This window comes from Xenopus laevis, chromosome 1L (genome assembly GCF_017654675.1).
Source record: "Xenopus laevis strain J_2021 chromosome 1L, Xenopus_laevis_v10.1, whole genome shotgun sequence".
Taxonomy (NCBI): Eukaryota; Metazoa; Chordata; class Amphibia; order Anura; family Pipidae; genus Xenopus; species Xenopus laevis.
Window position 1 is genome coordinate 172,521,379 of NC_054371.1, and position 24,329 is coordinate 172,545,707.

At 35.9% G+C, this 24,329-nt stretch overlaps 1 protein-coding gene across 3 annotated transcripts in view; it reads right to left on the reverse strand.

Moving 5' to 3' along the window:
• Window positions 1–395: 395 nt before the first annotated feature.
• glt1d1.L (glycosyltransferase 1 domain containing 1 L homeolog) overlaps window positions 396–24,329 on the reverse strand; it is a 71,987-nt gene continuing 48,053 nt past the window's right edge. For 2 of the 3 annotated variants that reach the window (XM_018245480.2, XM_018245483.2), the window contains 4 exons: window positions 20,025–20,068; window positions 16,458–16,578; window positions 11,879–11,977; window positions 487–972 (listed from right to left, as the gene is read on the reverse strand). In XM_018245480.2, the coding sequence (XP_018100969.1) occupies window positions 811–972; window positions 11,879–11,977; window positions 16,458–16,578; window positions 20,025–20,068 (426 nt within the window). In that variant the 3' untranslated portion in view covers window positions 487–810. 3 annotated transcript variants of the gene reach the window in all.

Genomic DNA, 24,329 nt, shown 5'->3' on the forward strand with positions numbered 1-24,329 from the left:
AAAATATGAGCAGAATAACAGATGCTGTGAGCAAAAAGTCTTCCCCTGGGGAAGGGAGCTCTGCCACAGGAAGTAGGAAGTCTGTGTGTGACGGAGAGACAGATGTGAGGTAATGGATCTCTGAGGCAAAGAGGGGAAATTCTGTTGTGTTAAGTCTGTTGGAGACTGAGATATAGACTAGCCGCCTAAGTGGGACTAATACTTTGATGTAAAGTGCAGGAACCTATGCTACCCTGTTGAACAGGCTGTTCTGACCATTGGACAAGAACTTTACTTCTATTACACAGAGTTGAAAACTCCGTTGTGAATAAAACATGGATTTCTGTTAAAAAATACCTGTATGTCAATGCATTCTACTATAAATACTTATTGTCATGGCTACCACTTGAGTGAAATTCCCACAACAACATATATATTTTATTTATAGCTAAAGACATATATACATTTAAAATAATTTACTTGAGCATAGTTGCACCAACAGTTAAAAAAAAAAGTCACAACAAAACGAATGACCGTAAAGTAATTGATTCATAAAAATAGTGGAAAATTTGTGAGGTTTTTAAAAAGTTTAGCACAAATACTGCCAGACCCATTAAAAAGTGAAATATTTTAGCCCTAACTTAAAACGCAGGACTGTTATAAAACACTACAATGAAGCAATATCTGTGGAAGGTCACTAGATGCTAAATGTTTAGGACACACTAATAATTTTGTTGATTTGTTTAAGCATCACCAAATGAAAGATCCGCTACACAAAGGCCTTAGAAAGTCTGGCAGATAATAGGTCATTGTGATGGTAGGTATAGTCGTTCACATATTTCCATTCACTTGCAGGTTTAGTATAAGTGTTTGATAGGTCTCCCTTTCGAGTTCCCATGAATGGTTGGTGTTGACATATCTTTTTGCATTAGAAACAATTCTCCTGTTCAAATCTGGCTCATTCATTAGTCTTTTAGACAGCTGGACAAACTCCTGAAACACAGAAAAACATATCCATTAAAAAAAAATAGTCAAATTCTAGAGCCTTTATATTTATTTGACAGGGATGAACATACGTCTGTTCAGTTTTCACATTATTATATGGCTGATTTATTAGATTGAGTACAGGTATGCGAGCTTTCATACAGAAGGATTTTCAATAAATAGTCTTCCTTGTTCAGAGGATGGACTGGAGATGACATTGACATTCTTTGTAGATACATTTGAGTATGGTCAGCATACATGAGGAATTGGAACCATATGGGCTGATTAGTTTACCAAGTGAGGGAGTATATACAGAATAGGGATGTACCGAATCTAGGATACAGTTCCAGATTCAGCCAGAATTGAAACCAAATAAAATCTATTTACTCTTGTGATTCAGTGAATATTTATAAAGGATTTGGGATTCAGCCAAATCATAAAATAAGAAGATTTAGTGCATCTTTAAAAAAAGAAAATAATAAGGGGCATAGTAATGCCTTAAGAAGGCTAGGGGAAAAGATGATAAAGAAAGAGCTATATGAGGCATAAGAGGAAAAATAGAACCGGGCAATGTCACAAAGACCAAAAGTATGGAGGTACTGTTAAAGAGCGTGATCAACAGTGTCAAAAACAGCCGAGAAATCTAGAAATATTAGTAGTGAGAAGTGGTTTTGGTTGCAATTTAACCATTTTCTTTAAACCTAGCCAAGAATGCAAAAGTGTTACATAGGTTCTTGCCTCTCACTGCAAGAAAGTACCTCCATGGTGTTTGGGGTGAATGCAACAGTAGGTAGAAAAGGTTCAATTAATCAGTTAGTACTGGCTATTAAATAAGTAATGTTTGTCAGTTCAGGGGTGTAACTACAGAGGAAACATATTCTGCAACTGTTGGGGAGCCAGAGTGGTATAAGGGTCTGAGTGGGACACCAACTGATAAGCAGTTTCAAGATGTTTATGACAAATGTGTTATTCTGAAAGTTTAGGTGTGGCCCTAAAATAATTTTGCTGTGTGACCAAATAGCTTCTAGTTATGCCCCTGTGCCAATTTATACATTTAAGTAATGTACATCATTTGTTTTAAGCAGCAAAAAGGGGGCTCCGACTGGGATCCACCCTAGCCTTACAAGGGCCCCAAAACTCATCCAAAAAAGCTACACATAAGGTCCTGGCATAATTAAATGTCCCAGCATTCGTCTGTATTCTCCCTTGAAATTAGGTTAGAAATGGTGAAATGGAAACGGTCATGTGGTGCCACTGAAGAATTCCAAGCGCAGGTAAATGGTATGTCATGTTAAGATTTGTCAGAACAGAATGTACAGTCTTTATATGAACTTAAATAAGATGCAGTGGGAAAAGAAGGATGCTATTGTTTAATAGCTATGACAACCAGTAATGAATGCCATAACCAAGGGCAGATTTCTGAAGATATTACCAGCTAAATTCACTAAGAAGGTGGCTAATGAGAAAGAAAACAGCTAAATATCACACGTCCCCAGTAGTAGCAAGGCACTGACTAGATGATTAAATTCTAAACTTGACTGGATCTGTGACTGAAGGACAGCTGGCGCTGTACATTGTTTCATCTGTACTCAATTGGCTTTGTGCTTGCTGCTAATGAGGCATCTTGAATACATTAAGCGGCAATGTCTATAGAATTAAGAACGCTAATAACGGCTGCATAGAAAATATGGTAGGCTGCTGCATATGAAACTTACTGCTGAAAGGTCAGAGTGGGATACGGAAATATATGAAAATATCTGGCTGCATTTCTGGGGGTTAGTAACTGACCATCTGAAGCTGCACACTGTCCTTAAGCTTGCAGAAACCCCTAACCTTGTAGCCTTGTGTTGCACTCTGAACACTCTCATGACTAAGAGCTTGCCCCTATTATACGATACCTAAAAGGTAATTGGACTCTTTTTGCCAAGTAAAACTTAGTAGGAGTCACTTGATATTTTATGTAAAAGCATGGCATCCTACTAATGAAGAATATGCAGCTAAATATGGACCACTGAAGAAAGACCTATGCAGATATTTTTTTACAAAATATATATTCACAAACCTGAAATACATTCAACTGAGCAGCTACTGGACACATGCCATCAATCACAAGACAGACAGTTGCTTCTATCCCCTATCAGTAATAGGTCATGAGCTACTTGTATTGCAGATCAAAACAAGGCTACCTGTTTATCATTCTCTGGGAATACAGGAGAGTAGTCACATTTTGATCGAGGATATCAAAATGACTGGTATGTCAATGGTCCTTCAAGGGGCAGTATACTTCCTCTTCAACATGCAATGGGTAAGGCTTGTGCTCAACATATGTTTGTCTATTACTTATATATTATTTTTTTATCATGAAAAATCCATGGTTTTTATTTCTTGAGCTAAACAGGGCAAACAGAGAAAGTGAAGCTACCAGGGTCGGCTGCTTCCATCCACTCTCATCTAGCCACTGTTTAGAGCTTTCCCTGCTGCTTCCTCTGCTCTAGCATGATCACTTCCATTGGGACTGGGTGGGTGATAAGAGTCACATGGCTTTCAAAATTTCCACCCATTTCCCAGTGGAGATTTTTCATCCCCTACGACTGGGCCTTTGTGGCCTGCCCACAAATCTGGGCCTAGCAGCTGCTCTATGTCTGGCCCTTGTAAATACCATCACAAAATCTAGACTCTTCTCACAATACAGGACTAGCTGGATATAATGGATAGAGCCGGAATTAGGGGTATGCAGAAAAAGCAGCTGCCTAGGGCGCAACGATTGGGGGGCTCTGGGCAAGTACCTGTTCAGCCTACTTGTAGACCAGACCTGGCACTAGACTTGTGCCAGAGAATGCCCCTTTCCTGTATGCGTGCATGAAAGTCGTTACTGCGCAAGCGAGCGCTGATGCCACGCATTCGCTTGTGAACCCTGCTGCCACGCATGAGACGGAGATGGGGGGGCGAGCTAGCTGGCTGGGCTACCTAGGGCACCCGGCCAGACAGGCCCGCCTCTGATATTGGAAACCTTTCAATTAGTCTGCATTTCTTTAAAATGTTTTTGCATTGTTTACCATTGAATTCTTCAAATTTTGAGACTGCAGGGCCACTTAAGAAACCAATATCTGATTCCTTGTGAGGTTACATTTCTACAGAGAAGCTTCCATTTAGACTTCCAAACTACTCTTTGGTTACTGGGGATACTGGGCCCTAGCAATCAAATAACATTTTCAAAGTGGAGAATGGTTAAATCTGAAACCACATAAAATGAGCACCGATTTTAAATTATCTTATAATACCACGGTCTACATTATACTTAAAGATAATGTTAAGATGAACTATCCTTTTGATGCAGCTTCTCTCCTGAAACCCCAGTTAATATGCCATCTCCCATTCTCAGCTTAAACATCAGAACCAAAAGTACAACAATTCCAAAACTACAAAAAAGACAAATTGCCTTGTAATACCATTGACTACATTAGTGCTTATTTTAATAGGACTTTTCCCCAACCCCTACTTAATGTGCCATGTTCCCTCCTCAGTTGAAGTAAATGTTAATTCCCCGTCTACACCCTCCCAGTCCGAAGCTAAAATTTGTGGCAGATTAAACTCAGATTAAAACTACACCATTTGTATCAATTTAGAATCGCACATGGATCAGGATCTATTTCTTTTTTCAGATTAAGCATTTACTCCAGAAATTATCTCAAGGGAATTGCGGAGCACTTTAGCTTGCCTTGCCACATTAATAAATCAACTGTGTATTTTGTACAATACAAAAGGCCTGATTTTTGTAGCTTTATTAGCATGTACGTCAAAATGCATCTATTCAGCTTTTACAGTAAACAGGCTACATTTTACACAGGGACATTCTGCACTCTATGTTAAAAGCAGCTATAAAATAATTCCACTTAATGGATGCATTTAACATTCACACAATGGAATATTTACACAATGATAAACCAAAGCTCAAGGATAGGGGGTTTTGTTTGCGTCCCTTTGGGTCAACATATGCAGTCTATTGAAGGATCTAAACTTTTTATCTTCAGCCTCATATAATCACAATAACCTTAATGAACTTGCTTTGTCAGGATGTATGAAACATGCATGACCCCTATGTAAAGCTAAAAAGCGTAGATGGATGTCTGCATATTCATGTTAAATAAGATTTTCAATCTTTCACTAGAGATATAAAACAAAAATGTATTTTTGGACAGATTACCCAAAATGAAAATTCAAATATCCGAATGTTCCAGGTGAGTATCTTTGTACCATATAGCTATGGCTTATTATAAATTGCCAACTACTCTTATGCAGCATAGAAAAGCAGTTTGGCATATGGAATGGGGGATTGAGTTTTGGATTATGGTGGAAAGACAACTGCATGCTTGTACTAATTAAACATTGTTTTATTGAAATCTGAATGTTTAGAATAAAGCCCCTGTTCCATCCTATACCCATAGTGCATCCTCTACAGCAGTGATCCCCAACCAGTAGCTCGTGAGCAACATGTTGCTCTCCAACCCCTTGAATGTTGCTCTCAGTGTCCTCAAAGCAGGTGCTTATTTATTTTATGTTAAGCTTGAAAGCTAATTTTAATTGCATAAAAACTAAGTATAGTGCCAGGGAGAGCCTCTTGTAGGCTGTCAGTCCACATAGGGGCTACCAAATAGCCAATTACAGCACTTATTTGGCACCCCAGGGGACTTTTTCATGCTTGTTTTGCTCCCCAACTCTTTTTACATTTGAATGTGGCTCAGGGGTTAAAAAGGTTGGGGACCCCTGCTCTACAGTTACACCAATGAATAAATTATCAGCCATCTTTATACATACTGTACTTTAGATGGGACAACCTATATTGCTGAATCATAACTACCAGCTATTTGTATGTTGATGATCAGCAACTTAAAGGACCACCAGTTACCCCAGTCTGATCTACAGCTAATATACATCTAATACACAGCTAATGTTAGGAAAAGTATGACAGAGGCTTATAAAAGCACACTAATCTGAAAAAATAATTGAGATATAGAAAAGTATCTCCTCTGTCCTCTTAAATAAATTCCCGCAATCACGATTTATAATCCTGATCCAGAGCATTACTCTTGCAATTTGTAGTCATCAGCTATTCTTTTAGGGCACTATAACTCATGTCACACATCCCATAAACTTGTATACTCAAGTAATAGGAGAGATAAAATACAGTTTTAACTGTAAACAAATGAGTTACTAGGAAGGTCAATGTGGTTATATGCTAAGCTACACTGAACTATGTAACCACTGTGAGAATCTATAGGAATCCAGATTTGAAAAAATCACTGCCATTGAAAAGAAGATATTTGGGTGATCTGGCATAGTAAGACGGACTTTCCTCCACCAACACACATGAGCAGCACACAGTATTCATAACAAAATATATTTGATTAAATATATATATTATATATGATGATTATAATCTTAATATAGCTAATTTACTATAGGAGTGCAAGGAGAAAAGTGCAAAAAAATGCTGCAGTTTACCCTGCTTTTTATCCACATACCCAAGGCACAAACATTTTTTTGCACATGCAAAGTAATGGCATAATAATGTAGCCTTTTACTTATATGGTTAAAGGTGGTGTCAGGTGCAGGACCCCATAGCAGCAGAACACATGAAAGTAGGCTCAACTGACAAAGTGTAAAAAAACATTTCTTCACCTAGCATTGTAAATATCCCTAATGTATGTAGATTTACTGTAAGATTTACTGTAAGATACATATGCAGGTGAGAACTTCAAGACAGTTGATAAAACACACCCTTTTAGAGTGCTCTGCAACTGAATGATTCCACAGGACACCCTACACCACAGATGAAGATTACATTGGGGCGCTGGAAGTTTAAATTCACCTGTATTTGGAAAGTTTCACTCTTGGTTTGACTTTATATGAGACATAAATATACCAATCTCGAGGCAGAAGAACTAAGGCTAACACAAGACCATATGCGGATAATACAATTTATTGTCTGTGTGCAGCTAAATTTTTGGCTCAAAAACCCTTCAGTGTAGTTGCCCACAGGCTGACTCTATGTCTGTCAGTGGAGCTAGACAAAGGAGCAGATGGGAGTTAATATGCTTTTTCCAGCTGTGTACAAAACACAGGTAGAGAGAAGAGGATCATATCCCACAGAGTGTGCCCTTAGCTTAAGAGTACATTCTAGAATGTTTTACCATTTATATTTTATCATATTACAAACTTAATAGGTTTACATATTTTGCAAGAGTCAGATATCTGAGTTTTTAGAGTCTCATTCTGTTACATGGCGAAGCCCATTGCTGTTCTAAGAACAACACAATGAGAGGCTGCAATGGTCTGAAAATTTTGGAATATACTCCAACTCCCTGCTCATTACACGTCTCTTCAAGGAACAGTTCAGTGTAAAAACAAAAACGGATTAAATAGATAGGCTCTGCAAAATCTTTCTAATATGGTTAGACAAAAATTTAATCTATAAAGGCTGGGGTGAGCAAATGTCTGACATAATAGCCAGAAAATGACTTCTCGCTTTCCAGCTCTCTAACTCTGAGTCAGTCAGCGACTTTAACGGAGGCCATATGGGACATAACTGTTCAGTGAGTTTGCAATTTATCCTCAGCATTCAGCTCAGATTCAAAAGCAACAGTTATGACCCATGTGGCCCTCTCCTGAGTCACTGATTGGTTACTTACTGGTGACCAATCAGTGGAAACCAAGAAAGTTGCAAATCAAGAAGTAGTGTTCTGGCTATTATGTTAGACATCCAGTTACTGCAGCCTTTATACATTACATATTTGGCTAACAAACTATATTAGAAACATTTTTTATTTCACATAGCCTATTCACATATCTATTTACCCAGTTTTTATTTATAGTCTGAACAATTCCTTTAAACCACCCTTTCTCCTTTTAGATTGTAATCTACAATGAGCAGGACCACTTTATCTTCTGTCTCAGTTAGCACTTGTATCTAATCAGCAGGTTTGATTACACCTACTATTTTGCAGAACTGTTCTAAACTAGGGTTAAAGGGGGTCATAGTGTTAGTCTGCTATTGGAATCACTGTGTTGTTCTAGCCTTTGTCACAGTGGAGTTCTGTGATGTTTGAAGATGGCCACAATATCCTTTTAAGAGTCACTGTGCATTTTTAAAACTGTGGGTCACAGTGTTATTTTATGTTATTGAAGTGCCAGCGTTGCATTCAAACTGTAATTTTGTGTTGGGTGTTAAGTTAAAATGCTGCTTGATTGTGGGATTGCAGCTGGTCACAGTGCCATTCTATGCGGAATCTCTGTGCTGTGCTTTATAATTTCATTTTAGAGTATGATGGGAGCTAAAACACGGATATATGTTGGCTTTGCATTCACTGTGTATTTATATACTACATTATGTTGGGAGTCAAAGCACTATTGGAGGAAAGCTTAGACATTGTCCCTTTAATTGGCTGCAGAAATATTTTGCCATTTGTATAGAATTAAACAGTTAAACGCCAAATATGCTGAATGCTAAAATCCTTCAGTACTTATATTTCAGTCTTCAGCCAGATGAGGGTGCTGGAGCAGCACTTGAATCTGTTATTTTCTGTAACAATCATACTAAATTCCTATTGCTGAAATGCATGCTTACTTTAAACATACTTAAGCATATGCAGAGTCCAAAAGTAAATCTTTGTTGCCATAGATCACATATAGCCTAAGGTCTTGTAAATCACGGGCATTAACCCTTTGGATATCACAGTCTGTGCATATATTTGTTTTGCAGTCACTATTTTCTCTACTTGTGCCTGTGAGCATACTACTTGTGCTCACAATTGTTATTACTATGATTATATCATGTGATTTGAATAGATAAAAAAAAATAATTTCCTGTGGTACTGCCAGTATGGGGCCTGTGCAGGAGAATGCTTGCTTTATTTGATCACACAGGCTCTGTCAGACATATTTACTAGGAATCTAATTTTGTTCAGTGCCTAAATATTGACTAGGGAATTACATAGATAGATTTGAATAAGGCCCTATTTACCACCTATAGCAGCAGGCTCAATAAATAAAAAGGTGTATGTTCAAACAAAGTTAAAAGACAAATAAATGTGACCACCTAACTACAAGAAGAAAAAATGCCCTTTATATCACACACCCACAACACTGTGCAGCTGCTCTCCCAACTGTACATATGTTAACTTTTATTTAATGTTGGTGGCCTAAATACCTCCATAAGAGAGAGATGATATACTATACTACTGAACAAAATAAACTCTATAGGTAACAGCATCACATAATACTAAGGGGCAGATATATTAGTGTGAAATTAGCGCTTGAAGCAGGAAAACTCTCTCATTTTTTATTCATTTGTATGGGATTTTTAGAAATGTATTGATCAATTGGTGAAAGTTCACCATATGCTAAATATGCTTCTAAAACTGTAATAGGAGTGAATAGACGGTAGGTGAGTTTTTCTTTGGTGGGCTCTAATTTCACACCCATAAAAAATAGGGTGTCACAATAAATGTTACAAAAACCCTAAGTTATTATTCTGATCGCTGGTCGGACTGTGCGATACATTTTTTATTTTATCGCATTTTTAGCAATTTTGTTTTTCCGAATAGCTGTTGATTTGTTAAATAAAGCTTAACTGGAATAGCAAAACTATTTACACTTCAATTTTGATCAGTGATTCTTTGCGATTCCTTGGTTTTTGATGGAAACATTTTGTGTGCACCATTTTCATTTTGGAGCCTAAAATTACTTAAATTGGCATATTAGGATATATGAGGCATTTGATGGTGTAAAATGCAAGCTTTGAGATGATTTTAGATTTCATATAAAAATAGAAAGCTTCTGTAGCTTTACAGTTAACAGTTTGGAGTAGAACAACATATTTACCCACCTTAGATTAATCACAATGTGTACTTTCAACAAATATATGGTTTCCTTGGTAAACATACTGTTAAAGAATTTTTTGGCCTTGTAATCTAAATGATGCCGATTTTTGAAGTGGTACTTTGGTAGTGTACTATTGGGAGTAGCTTTGTTAAGTTAAAAAAAAATAATATAACATAAATATAATAAAATATAATATAATATAAATATATATTATTGTACAAAAATATTTTTTTAATTTTATTTTGGTATTTATAGCCATAAAGTATATATTGTTACAGATTTAGATAAGAACTAGATGAGACTGCCAATGTTATTTTGTTTGTGTATTTCCCAAGAATTTGCATACCTACATGAACACCTTTGTGCAACATTTTCTATGCAAGGGGATATACATTTTTCCCAGCAGTTCCCTGAAATGCTTGTTATAAAAGCAGATCATTTAGAACAGTCAGTGGAAAAAATATAACAATTGTATTCTCCCACTGGAAATTTCAAGATTCTTATCTGTAATATATTTCTGGTACTTATGTAGACAACTTCCTCTCACATTTCTTCAAATGCCTTGAGGAACTTTTTTATTTGATTTTAAAATGTTTCTTTTGGCAAGTGTATTAGATCAATATAGCTTATAAACTTTCTCCTTTTAGACCTAACTCAGTTTGAAAGAAACATTCTCTTCTCATTAAACCATGTTGCAAGATTTTCCTGAAGCGTAGCATTCCCTCTGACCTTGCCATATGGGCCATTATTTCTTCACACCACATTGCAAAAAAACAAAGAGAGTTTTTCCACCAATATAAACTAGTCTTTGTGATTGACTTCTCTTATTCTGAGTTATTCTAAATATTTCCATACTTTATAAACAAAAAGTAACTTATATAAACATATATTAAGTTTCATATGCAAACTCATAGTAGTCCTACTACTACTACTACTACTACGAGTTTGCACATGAAACTTAATATATGTGTATATTAGAGTGCTGTAGAAGAGTATTGGAAGGCAGAACATAACCACCTGCCTCATGGATTTTCTAAAACCTGTTAAGGCAGGGCCCTACATGGGCTCCTTCTTCCATTCCCTAATTCTCACATGCAAATGATGCACAAAATGGGGGGGGGGGGGGAAGACCCCTATATGTCTTCTCCTGTCCATCCCTTTTGAATATAGAATGGCCTAAAGCAGTCAAACAGTGTAGAGGCCTGTGGCTATTTGCACAATGCCCAGCACAACAAGCAAAGTGCAACAAAAATGCAAAGTGCCTCCTTTTTTTCTAAATTACCCCTAAAAAAGGAGCACACAATCCAATGCACCCAAGGAGATTGAGCCTGGGTCAGCGGGCCCATGATTTTTCCCCAGTCACCCTAAAGCCCATTCTAACACTGCCTTTTATTCTTGTTCACCTCTCTCAACAATATCAATATTTGGCTTTCTGTAATCCATACATCTTCTGCCCATCCTATACATGCAGTGGCTAAATTTCCATAAGTACAAAATAGAAGGTGCGTTTCGTACTAAATGCAATCAATGTCATCTTTCAGAGCATGTAAGTCTATTCATATATTATGGGGCCCAATTTAAAATCCCACTGATTGAAAAATTCCCATTCGTTTCATTCCAGCACAGAAAAGATTTGTCCAAATCTTTAATACTTGATGCAAATTACAGTTGGGGATTAAGGATTCAGTAAATTGTACACCTTATAGAACAGAATGATGTTCCACTGGTCAAAGCAGCCAAACTCATTCTGACTGACACACACAACTGCATATGGATTTATATCTACATGTTAGGCAGCTCACCGAATGCAAAATCTTCAGTGTTCAAACTGCTTTGAATGTTTTAGGATACCTTACTCAAAATTTTAGTAAATCAGTACATATGTAAAAGAAAAACAAAATATATTCTATTATAATTACTTCTTCAAAGCCAATGGTCTATTTAAAATAAGAAAAGTGTTACCCTTTTCATTGATAGAAAGCTGCTCTTCAAGAAGAGAAGCACTCAAAAACAGAGAATTTAATTTTAATGTTACCTGAGGGGTAGAAAAGAGTAGGCCGGTATCTTCATGTTTTATTATTGCACTGTTTCCAGGTATATCCCTTGCTAGTACTGGGATTTCTAAATCCATCGCCTACACAATAAAGAAAAAAAACATAGTTATGAGGCTAAACAGTGTATAATGCTTTAGAGCAATGCTAAATTAATGATAAAATGGTTTAGAATGATTCTGAATTATGTATCTCTTCTACACTGGAGCTTTTGTTACCTAATTAGAAAGTGGGAAATAAAACCAAAAACACTTAGCGGTGTATTTCAACAAATAAGGTATTACTTGCATATATTTTTGTAATTAATTAGCTGCTTCCCATTAAAGTAAAAGGCAACTTACCAGAGAAACTAGATAGCAGGCAACTAGATTTTTTTTTTCATTATCCTTTGCGAATTAAACAGGTAAAAATGTCACATAACAAAACCAGTTTTACAATGTGGATAAGGTGAAGATCAAGACTTCCAAAATTTGCACAGTGCATAAGGGCAATGCTTTATTTATTCAAAATGATGGAGACAGAACATTTTTATTCCTAACTTTATGGACAAGGAACAGATTTAAAATCAATATACAGTGACCTCCTCACCCAGGAAAAGACTTCATAGTTTATTTCTGAGTGTTAACTTTCCCCGTGGCAAGATCATGCTGGAATCCAATGAGAATACACCATAAAAACCAAATAAAAGAAAACAATTATTTAACAGTTAGAAAATCTACCATCGCCTCCCACCTTGACATGCCGAAGGCAGTTTTATATATTTTAAGTCCTACAGCATTACAAGCTTTATTTTTTGGTTTCTCCATAGATTAAATAATGCATACATTATATATATATATATATATATATATATATATATATATATATATATATATATATATATATATACATACACACATACATATACATACATTTTATATTGAGCTATATATTGAAGTTACACTGATGCATTCCAATGAATGTCAGGAATCTCTCCATTATCACTGACAAATACTGTACATGCTGTGAGCACAGCTATCTCCAACAAGTGGCAAACAAGCAACATGTTACTCTCCAACCCATTGTTGCTCCCAGTGGTCTTAAAGCATATAGGTTGGAGTACAGAAGGAACCAGCATTACGCCTATGAGGATTGAGATTCACCTGCCAAGGGTAACTGAAAGCTTCACAATTCAGCTGGAGTGAGGGTTAGATTCTGGCGTAACACTGAACTGGAAAGATGGGTTGCAGGTCTAAGGCTAAACAGGGAGGGTAGGCTGGGAGAGGAGTTGTTTGAAAAGAAGCACAGTGAAGTGTGTATTTGGGTATGTAACTGCTGTATTGGTTTCAACAGAAGCAAAGGGTAAATGAAAAGAATTTTGAAAAATGCAGTTAGAGAAAAAAGAAATTGGGACACCAGCAACCAACAAAATTTCTCTGTATTTTGAAATACCGACAGCCGTAGAAAATCACTGGGCTATTTTTATATTGCAAAAGTAGCATTTTAAATGAATTAAATAGTTTCCTGCAGTGTGTACCTGTGACAGCCTAAAGTGTAGAAAAGTGTAGAAAAGTGTAGAAAAGTGGAAGAACAATTACCTTCAGTTGAGTGCAAAAAACAAAAACAAAAAAGATGCTTTAAAAAAAAAAAAAAAAAAAGTAAATGCATTGTTTAAAAAAGGTGGTATATCGGGCAAACATAAAAGCCATTTGGTTTTTCTAAATCTTTAGCTTCTTTGTTCATTTACCTTCATGCCTACTACCCTAATCAATTATATTGTTTGACGTTTTGGGGTTCATAAGTAAAAACAAATTTAGCAACAAAATTTGACACTCCGAAATGTGACACCTATAATATTATCCTTTTTATATTCCATTTTTCTTAATCCACCAAGCTATGATGGTTTTACAGATACAGCTTGTTGTAGTTGTAAGGCCAAAGGCACATAGGTTGTGTGATCTTTGTAATTTCTCGTACTTCTTGTTCACTTCAATGAGATGGGCCACCGATGATACTGAATTCTAGCTATTCCCTTTGACAAATAAATTCACTACACTTTTAGATCTAGATAAAAGTCACTGTTTGGGATATCAGATTTTAGGCTCTGTGCCTCCTTTGCTAAAGACCACAGCATGGGTTAAGGTCCCCATACAAGAGCAGATATAAGCTGCTGACAGAATAAGTCAGCAGCTTATTGGGCATTGTATGGTGCCCTCCGGGTGCTCTGCTGAGCGATATCTGGCCAAAAGTCAGGCAGCTGTCGATCGGGCAGGGTTAAAAATCCCATCGGATCAAGGACCGCATTGTTGATGCTGTCCTCAATCCAACCGCCCATATACTCAACATTGTGACCCGATTGTTGTGGTCTGATCGTTGGGACCTCAAGTTGGGCATATCAGGGAGAGATTCACTCTTTGGTAAGGTCACCAAACAAGCAGATCTCATACATGTATGGCCACCTTTAGACTGATCACTGGCGATTTCTTTCTGTGTTCATGATGGCTGGAGGAAATGCTTTTAAAGAGATAATGACATGGCTCTATGAAAACTCAGAAAACTGTTTTAAATATTTAAGGTCTCTATTATTTCTTTAAAAAAAACAACAAAAACATTAGGGTGTCTCCGCCTTCATCACTCCTATACTAGTGAATGTAAAGCACCCAGTCTGAGCTGTGACTGGTGGAACCAAGTCATTTTTCAGCTAAACTTTGTGCGGGGTTGTACTATTCACCTTGTTTGCCAGAAGGAAAATATTTTCCATAAGCAGTGGCAGAAAATCAAAAACAAATACATAAAATATAGATTTATGGATAAGATACTGTAGGTCTGCATAAGTGAAAATATTTCAGAAACAGTTTAAATATTCTTGCAATCTGGGCTGATAGCTACAAAGTTAAAGTTGTCTGTCTTTGTTCCTTTTTTAAAGGAACAGACTATCTTATTATATTTACCAAGTTTTTATTTTTACACTGAACAATTCCTTTAATATTCTTTGGAAGTTCATTATTATTGTACAGTACTGATCTACAATATTATGATTCTTGATCATCACCCATCTTACCAGAGAAACACAAGAGAGAGCAGTAATATAAGCATTTTGATTTTATTTTAAATGTGAAAGTGATTCTCCAAGCAGGAGGGTTAGGAAATATACAATTCTTTGGAAGTAAATTATAACATGTCTGCAGGAAGCTGTCACAGACAAGAGGAAAACTTCCCATTAGATGCTCTGATGTTCAGAGCCTGTCACCATCATTTCTAATAAACTTGTAAACTAGCAGCCACCTAAAGCATATTTGTTCTAATCTGTAGGTTTTTCAAAAACCATTTCTGTGCTCAAAGAACTTGTGTTTTAATGGATACAATCTTAAAGTAGAAGCTCAAATTAAAATTACATTTTTATGGAATCCTAAAATCGATGGCAAGATGTGTATCCCCCCCCCACCCACACACACACAAAATCATTTAAAAAACCATAAAACAACAATGGAGTTTGCAATTTGCTATGGGACAGAAATTAGAATGTGGTTCCAAATCAGATTTTATTTCAAATCTAAAAAGTTATTTATTTTCTGCTTTTCTTGCACCAGACATACAGGCTCACATAGTAAAGATACTGGACACTGCACACTTAGATATTCAGTTGTTTACAGGGTTTATCCTAATGTGAGTATGGTGGGTATCTATTTATTATAATAAGGTCGTGGCCTTCTTGTGCATGTAATTCATCAAAATTATTAGCCAAACCAACAGCAAGTTGGCATCTGATCTAACCATTATACCTGAAACTGAAATGATCCTTTCATCATTTTAACCCTTTTAAGCACTTTTATTTGTTTCACTGGCACATAAATCTTGGCATAGGCAAAAAAAATACATGATAAAGAATGGAACTGTTTTTGATATATGATGACCTACCACTTTGTCTATACTTTTTCTATATTTTGCCCCAACGAAGACCTTATCTGGTTCAAACATGTTGGGCATTATATATGAGGTAGCAACTTAATAAAGATTTTCTTGAGTGTGCAATTTCTTTTTGCTTGCTTACTATTGATTGGGATCATTTAATAGGCTGTGGATTATTTACTAATGTGTGCATTTCCCACTTATGACACTAATAAGTTAGACTATGTGGTACATTGTTTGTTTATACCCTGTTTAAAAAAAAAAAAAGTTGAATTGTTAAACTAAATCACTATACAATTTTCTATGCTTTATATATACACATTTTAACAAATTATTATATGAAAAATAAGCATTTTTTTTCCAACACCTACACTTCTCTGTGCATAATGTGTCAGAATGAACTAGTTTGGAATCTAAAACAATTCATTGTGTATTTAAAAGTATTATCTTCAGGGACCACCTTAGCACTATACTCTATCAAAGACTGTATTCAGACCAGCACAAACGTATATATAGCACTTTGAGATAACTTTTAGTATAATGTATAGAGAGTGATAATCTAAGAATAATGAAAACCAATTAAAAAGTTGCTTAGAATTGGCTGTTCTATAAAATAATAAAAGTTACCTTAAATGTGACCAACCCTGAAGGACTAATAAGCCTATACTTGCATACCTCTAGTATAGCTGCTGACATCCCTTCAGACAAAGAGCTGTTCACCAATGCAAAACTTCTCTTTATAACGGCTTGCAGGTCTGATTGAGGGATTTCCTTAATCAGATGTACACCATCAATTCTACAAAAAAAGTAAAGTAAATTTATATTTACTGTAAAAGTAGACAGCAAAAAATAAACTAGTACTAATTAATATTATTCTTATCTATTGAGTTGCTGCAACAAGCTTGGAGAAGATTATGGAACAGCACATGCACACCTTCTCTGGAAAACAGAGGTCTATTTACATTAACAGCCAATTCCAATACGTGGAAATGCATTATCTGAGGTTAATTCTGCTAGTGAAGTAGGTTGCCTTTCTTTGGCTAAAAAAAAATGCAAAAGAATTGTTCCATATCACTTCCCGTAATTAATTGAGAATCAAGGATGAAAATCTACTAAAAACCTATAAACATTGAATAAACCCATTAGAATCGTTTTGCCACCAATATGGATTTATGGAGGTTAGCTGCCATTAAGTACAAGGTACGGTTTTATTATAAGAGAAAAAATAAATCATATTTAAAAATTAGAAATATACTCTATGAGAGATAGCTTTCCCATAATTCGGAGTTTCCTGGATAGTGGGATTCCAGATAAGTGTACATATATGGCTTCCTACTAAAGCTAAAAAAATAGCAAAACTATAGAAAATATTAAAATACTAGCAATATCACATATACCAGTTGATGCGTGAATAGATTCAATTGCAAAATTTAATTTGCTTGATGACACAGTAGTATATAGCCTGTTGGACTGTTTGCATAAACAGCAGCAGAAACTTGATACAATACCAATACAACAGATAGACCAGCAGGGAAATCAAAAGTAAATTACTGCTGTAATTGTCAGTGAATGATGCGAGTGGCACAAGCATTTAGTTTATCAGTCCAATTAATTCCTCCTAATAAATTCAGTTTTCTGGTTATCTGGGACATGACTGATAAATATTAAAACATGAGACACAGATATGTGAGTTAGGGGCCTATATAAAAAGTCATTGTGATTAGTCTTTTTTTTAGCTGCAGAGCGCACTGTGAACCAGATACAGGTATTGGATCCATTATACAGAAACCCATTATCCAGAAAGCTCCAAAATATGGGACAGCCATCTCCCTTAGACTCCATTTTATCCAAATAATCCAAATTTTTATAAATGATTTCTTTCTTTTCTGTAATAATAAAAAAGTACCTTGTACTTGATCCAAACTAAGATATAATTAATTCTTATTGATAGCAGAACCCGCTTATTGGGGTTATTTAATGTTTTAATTTATTTTTAGTAGACAAGGTATGAAGATTCCAGATTCCAGAAAGATCCGTTATCCAGAAAACCCCAGGTCCTGAGCATTCTGGATAATAGGTACCTGTACTGCACGGTTTAAATAAAAAATAAATTTACTAAGCCACAGATTGCTAAGATTGGCAACGGTTCTTCGTGGTTATGTCATTTCAAAGAAAGGCAAAAATCTATAATGGATGAATTAAATTGTAAGTTTAACATATGGTAATGTAATTTTACATTTTAAGCAGAGATGGATTTGTAACGAGAATCTTATGTTACACGTGTACTCTCTGCATAAATATAATTTTTAATATGTTACATGATAAAAGGATTGCATAAAGTCTGCAGTCTGTACTATTTTACACTGTATTATTATAACAATACAGGTATGGGAACTGTTATCTGGAATGCTTGGGACCTGGGCTTTTTCAGATAACGGATCTTTCCATAATTTGGGATTCATGCAGCTTAGTTACTATCAAGTACAAAGTACTGTTTATTATTATAGAGAAAAGCAAAACCATTTTTAAAAATTAGATTTATTTGCTTAAAATGCAGTCTATGGCATATGGCCTTCCTGTAATATGGAACTTTCTGCATAACAGGTTTTCTGGATGGTGGATACAATACCTGTATTACTCATGCTCCATTTATCATAGTATATGTATGTAGCTAACCTTTAGGGAAGCCACACATTAGCGATAACTCAGGTAATCGTGTACAAATAATAAATGAAACATAACCCTGCTGATTCGAATATCTTGATTTCATTTCAGATAGATGGTATGGTTGGAAGGTCAGCTCTTCAGAACTGAACTTAGAAAGTGTAAATTACAGTATACATTTGAGCAAACAACTACAAAAAAGCAATATAGCATGTGAAAACTGACAAAATAGTAATGGTTGCCTCTTGTGATGTTCTGAATTATCACTCAGATCACCTGAAAGGAAATAATGCAGGTTCTAAATGTGAGAGGGAAATGTGTAGAAGTAGAACACAGAGCTCTGCCATCCATTGGCTGATAAAACAAAGCATGTATGCATGCCATTGTGAGAGCACAGTGCCTCATATTATCCAATTTCACATACTTCTAGAAGGTACTGCTTTTTAAATGGGCTAGGTATGGGATCCATATCTGGAAATCCATTATCCAAAAAGCTGCAAATTGCAGAAAGGCCTGTTCCCATAGACTCAATTGTATCCAAATAACTGTACATATACAGTATGGCTTCTTATTAAAGATAAAAACTACAGAAAAAGATAAATACTAGCGATATCACGTATACCAGTTCATGCATGAATACATTCAGTTGCAAAATTGCATTTGCTGGATGACACAGTAGTATATAGCCTATTGGACTGCATAAACAGCAGCAGAAGTTTGGGATCCGTTACTCAGATACCTGTTATCCAGGAAGCTCAAAATTACAGAAAGGCCTTTTCCCCATATACTCCATTTTATCCAAAAAATCCAAATTTGTAAAAAATATTTCCATTTTTTCTGTAATAATTAAACAGTACCTTATAATTGATCCAAACAAAGTTATAATTAATCCTTATTGGAAGCAAACCCAGCCTGTTGGGTTTATTTCATATTTACATGATTTTTTAGTAGATTTAAGGTATGAATATCCAAATTAAAGAGATTCATTATCCAGAAAACCCCAGGTCCCAAGCATTCTGGATACCAGGTCCAATACCTGTATGCTTTAGAGATCTGCAACGCTCAGGGGTATAGTTTTCCTTATAGCCTTATCAGTTAAACAAATAGATAGTGGGAGCACATATAGTTTGTCACTGTTACAAATGTATCACAAAATATACTTGAAGAAAGTAAAGCAGGCTGGCACACAAAGCTATTCAAACCTGACGAAGGGGCCACGCCCCCGAAACGCTGTGACGCAATAAACGTACCAGGGGTTGCACCCCGGTTTGAATAGCTTTGTGTGCCAGCCTGCTTTACTTTCTTCAAGTATATTTTGGGAGGGCCGTCTCCCTGAAGAGCTGTGCACCAAGCGTGACCGTACAGAAAGGGCCTGAGTGTGCACGTGAGTTTGTATAGAGTTACAAATGTATCACACCCATAACCGTTAACTTCTACATTGAGCATTGTTTGTTTCTTTGTTTTAACCCCTATATGTTATTAATAATGTTCACATATGGATTTAGACTACCTGCTTACTGTTGTAGTGCAGATACCTTGAAGAGTAGGAGCAATCAATAAATGTAATGTTATACTTACTCTTCAAGCTTATTCTCAACTTCCTTTGTAAATACAGGATCAACCTAGAAGTCAAAAACAGTAAACAGTAAAGTTTAAAAAAAAATTCAAAAATTAAAGTATAGTATACTAATCTGAAATACAGTACATTATCCAGAGGCCAAAGAGACCTCAGAGCGCGTTTTTTTTACGATTAACCCATATGATGTTCCAGCAAACATCATACCACCCTTGGCTAAGACATTTCCAAAATATAGCACATTTAAAGAATCAATAAAACTTCACCCATAGTAAACATCTTGTCAATGGACACTTTTACATATTTATGTTATCCTTGGTTTGAAATGCTATATTGATCCTGAAAGAGGAAAATTGTGATTTTGATGCAAGACATGAAATAATCAAACTACAGGGTTTTAAGGAAATTGTTCAGTATAAAAATAAAAACTGGATCAATAGATAGGCTGTGCAAAATAAAAAATGTTTCCAATATAGTTAGTTAAAAAAGGAGATATGAGGACCTCCAGTAGTAAGAAACAATAAAAAAACAAGAAAAATAGAAAAATCCGAACACAATCATTGAAAAAATAATAATTAGTGATAATAATTAACAATATGTAAACAGATGAAAAAATAAGTGAAAAAATAAATGTAGAATAATGGATGAATGAAGATAAAGAAAATAGAAAACATTAAAAATAAGCAATAAAAGTTCAATTAGATCAGGTTTCCTGATCTAATATCTATCTATCTATCTATCTATCTATCTATCTATCTATCTATCTATCTATCTATCAGGACAAATGGACCCGCACTCCATTTGTCCTGATGTATTAATCTTTTGACCAACACTTTCATCAAATCCGGTAAGAGTGTGTTCACCTATATGGACATTATATATATATATATATATATATATATATATATATATATATATATATATATATATATATATATATATATATATATATATATATATATATATATATATATATATACACACACACACACACACACACACACACACTGGTGTGAAAAACTATTTGCCCCCTTCCTGATTTCTTATTCTTTTGCATGTTTGTCACACAAAATGTTTCTGATCATCAAACACATTTAACTATTAGTCAAAGATAACACAAGTAAACACAAAATGCAGTTTTTAAATGAAGGTTTACGTTATTAAGGGAGGAAAAAAAACTCCAAATCTACATGGGCCTGTGTGAAAAAGTGATTGCCCCCCTTGTTAAAAAATAACTTAACTGTGGTTTATCACACCTGAGTTCAATTTCAAAGGTTATAAAGCCATTTCTAAAGCTTTGGGACTCCAGCGAACCACAGTGAGAGCCATTATCCACAAATGGCAAAAACATGGAACAGTGGTGAACCTTCCCAGGAGTGGCCGGCCGACCAAAATTACCCCAAGAGCGCAGAGACAACTCATCCGAGAGGCCACAAAAGACCCCAGGACAACATCTAAAGAACTGCAGGCCTCACTTGCCTCAATTAAGGTCAGTGTTCACGACTCCACCATAAGAAAGAGACTGGGCAAAAACGGCCTGCATTGCAGATTTCCAAGGCGCAAACCACTTTTAAGCAAAAAGAACATTAAGGCTCATCTCAATTTTGCTAAAAAACATCTCAATGATTGCCAAGACTTTTGGGAAAATACCTTGTGGACCGACGAGACAAAAGTTGAACTTTTTGGAAGGTGCGCGTCCCGTTACATCTGGCGTAAAAGTAACACAGCATTTCAGAAAAAGAACATCATACCAACAGTAAAATATGGTGGTGGTAGTGTGATGGTCTGGGGTTGTTTTGCTGCTTCAGGACCTGCAAGACTTGCTGTGATAGATGGAACCATGAATTCTACTGTCTACCAAAAAACCCTGAAGGAGAATGTCCGGCCATCTGTTCGTCAACTCAAGCTGAAGCAATCTTGGGTGCTGCAGCAGGACAATGACCCAAAATACACCAGCAAATCCACCTCTGAATGGCTGAAGAAAAACAAAATGAAGACTTTGGAGTGGCCTAGTCAAAGTCCTGACCTAAATCCTATTGAGATGTTGTGGCATGACCTTAAAAAGGCGGTTCATGCTAGAAAACCCTCCAATAAAGCTGAATTACAACAATTCTGCAAAGATGAGTGGGCCAAAATTCCTCCAGAGCGCTGTAAAAGACTCGTTGCAAGTTATCGCAAACGCTTGATTGCAGTTATTGCTGCTAAGGGTGGCCCAACCAGTTATTAGGTTCAGGGGGCAATTACTTTTTCACACAGGTTTGGATTTCTTTTCTCCCTAAATAATAAAAACCCTCATTTAAAAACTGCATTTTGTGTTTACTTGTGTTATCTTTGACTAATAGTTAAATGTGTTTGATGATAAGAAACATTTTGTGTGACAAACATGCAAAAGAATAAGAAATCAGGAAGGGGGCAAATAGTTTTTCACACCACTGTATAGTACCTGCACTCTTTCCTTTACTTTTCTCTGTGGCTGCTTTGGTCAAAGTAATGTATGTCCTTCAAAATGGACCAGTACACCAGGTTTTCAAGTGTTCAAATTTCCTTTATTTCCATAACACAATGGATGCACGAGTGTTATGGAAATAAGGGAAATTTATATATAGATATATATATATATATATATAGAAAACCGAATTCAGGAAACTCTATTCTGCAGGCAACTTCTTGCCATCCCAAACATGTGATTAGGGCAGTACCAATAGGGCAATTTATGAGATTGCGGAGATTATGTACTAAAACACAGGAATTTGTATCCCAGTCAGAAACGTTACGACAGAGATTTTGCGCCAGAGGATATTCAGAAACTCATTTAGACCATGCCTTTAACAAAGCTCTTAACTTTCATCCTAGTGAAAAACGAGATAGGACGTGCCTGAGGACAGAAAACAACACATTGGTAAACATCACTACACAACAAGGTCGAATAAATAACCCTGTTTATTTTATCACAGAGTTTAGTCCACAATACAGTAGTATAAAAAAACTATTTGAAAGGAATTTAAGTATACTAAGAACAGATCCAGCCCTTGATCAGGTGCTTGACATAGGTTATAAAACAGTTACTCGTCGTACACGTACAATAGGCAACCAACTTGCCCCTAGTTTTCGTCCAAGCACCCATTACCAATACCAGCTGGTTAAACACCAAGGGTATTTAGATGGCTAACTTGTGCACAAGTCACCAAAACTAAATCTTTCAGGTCCAATGTCACTGGACGTGAATACACCATTAAGTGGTTTATAAACTGTAACACCTCATTTGTAGTCTACCTTCTAGAATGTAAGGTTTGCAACATTCAATATGTAGGTCAAATGTCCCGCCCACTGAAAAATCGTATTAGAGAGCATATCTTGGATATATAGAAGGGACATCAAGATTCCCAAGTAGCAAAGCATTTTCAAGAATGTAATTGGCGGGATATTACTAAATTATCTCTCTTCGGTATTGATAGAGTGCTTAAAGGAAAACGAGGGGGAGATGCCCTGCCCAAGTTACTCTGTTTCGAAACCAAGTGGATCTTCTTTTTACAGATCAGGAAACCTTCTGGCTTAAATAGCGACTTTGATGTTACGTGGCTCACTTTGAGTAGTTTACCCTTGAAAATGTATATCAAGTCCTAATAAAAAAATTTCAAATTTTTAACTGATTGTTTCACATCTCTTTTTTGATATATTGTTCTGGACTTGCACCCTGGGACTGGGGTGAACTGTGAGTAAAACCTCTTAGGTTTATTTAATATTTGATTATCAACCTTTTCTGATTTTTTAATCATTTTTTAGTAGTACCGTATATATGCTTTTGTATGGCATTGGCACAAACCCTGCCATTACAAATATAGTTAGTTAGCCAAAAATATAATGATATAAAGGCTGGAGTGACTGGATGTGTAACATAATAGCCAGTACACAACTTCTGGCTTTGCAGCTCTCTTGGTTTCCACTGATTGGTTACCAGGCTGTAACCAATCACTGACTTGAGGGGGTACCACATGGGTCATAACTGGTTGCTTTAGAATCTGAGCTGCATTCTAAGGATCAATTGCAAACTCACTGAACAGTTATGTCCCATGTGGGCCTGCTTAAACTCACTGACTGAGAGAGCTGCAAAGTAGGAAGTTGGGTTTGGATGTTAGACATCCAGTTAGACTAGCCTTTATAGATTCCATTTTTGGCTAACTAACTATATTAGAAACATTTTTTATTTTGCACAGCCTATCTATTTACCCAGTTTTTATTTTTACACTGAACTGTTCCTTTAAGAGTACGCAAGACAAAAAGATAAAAGAAGAAAGGATTGATATACA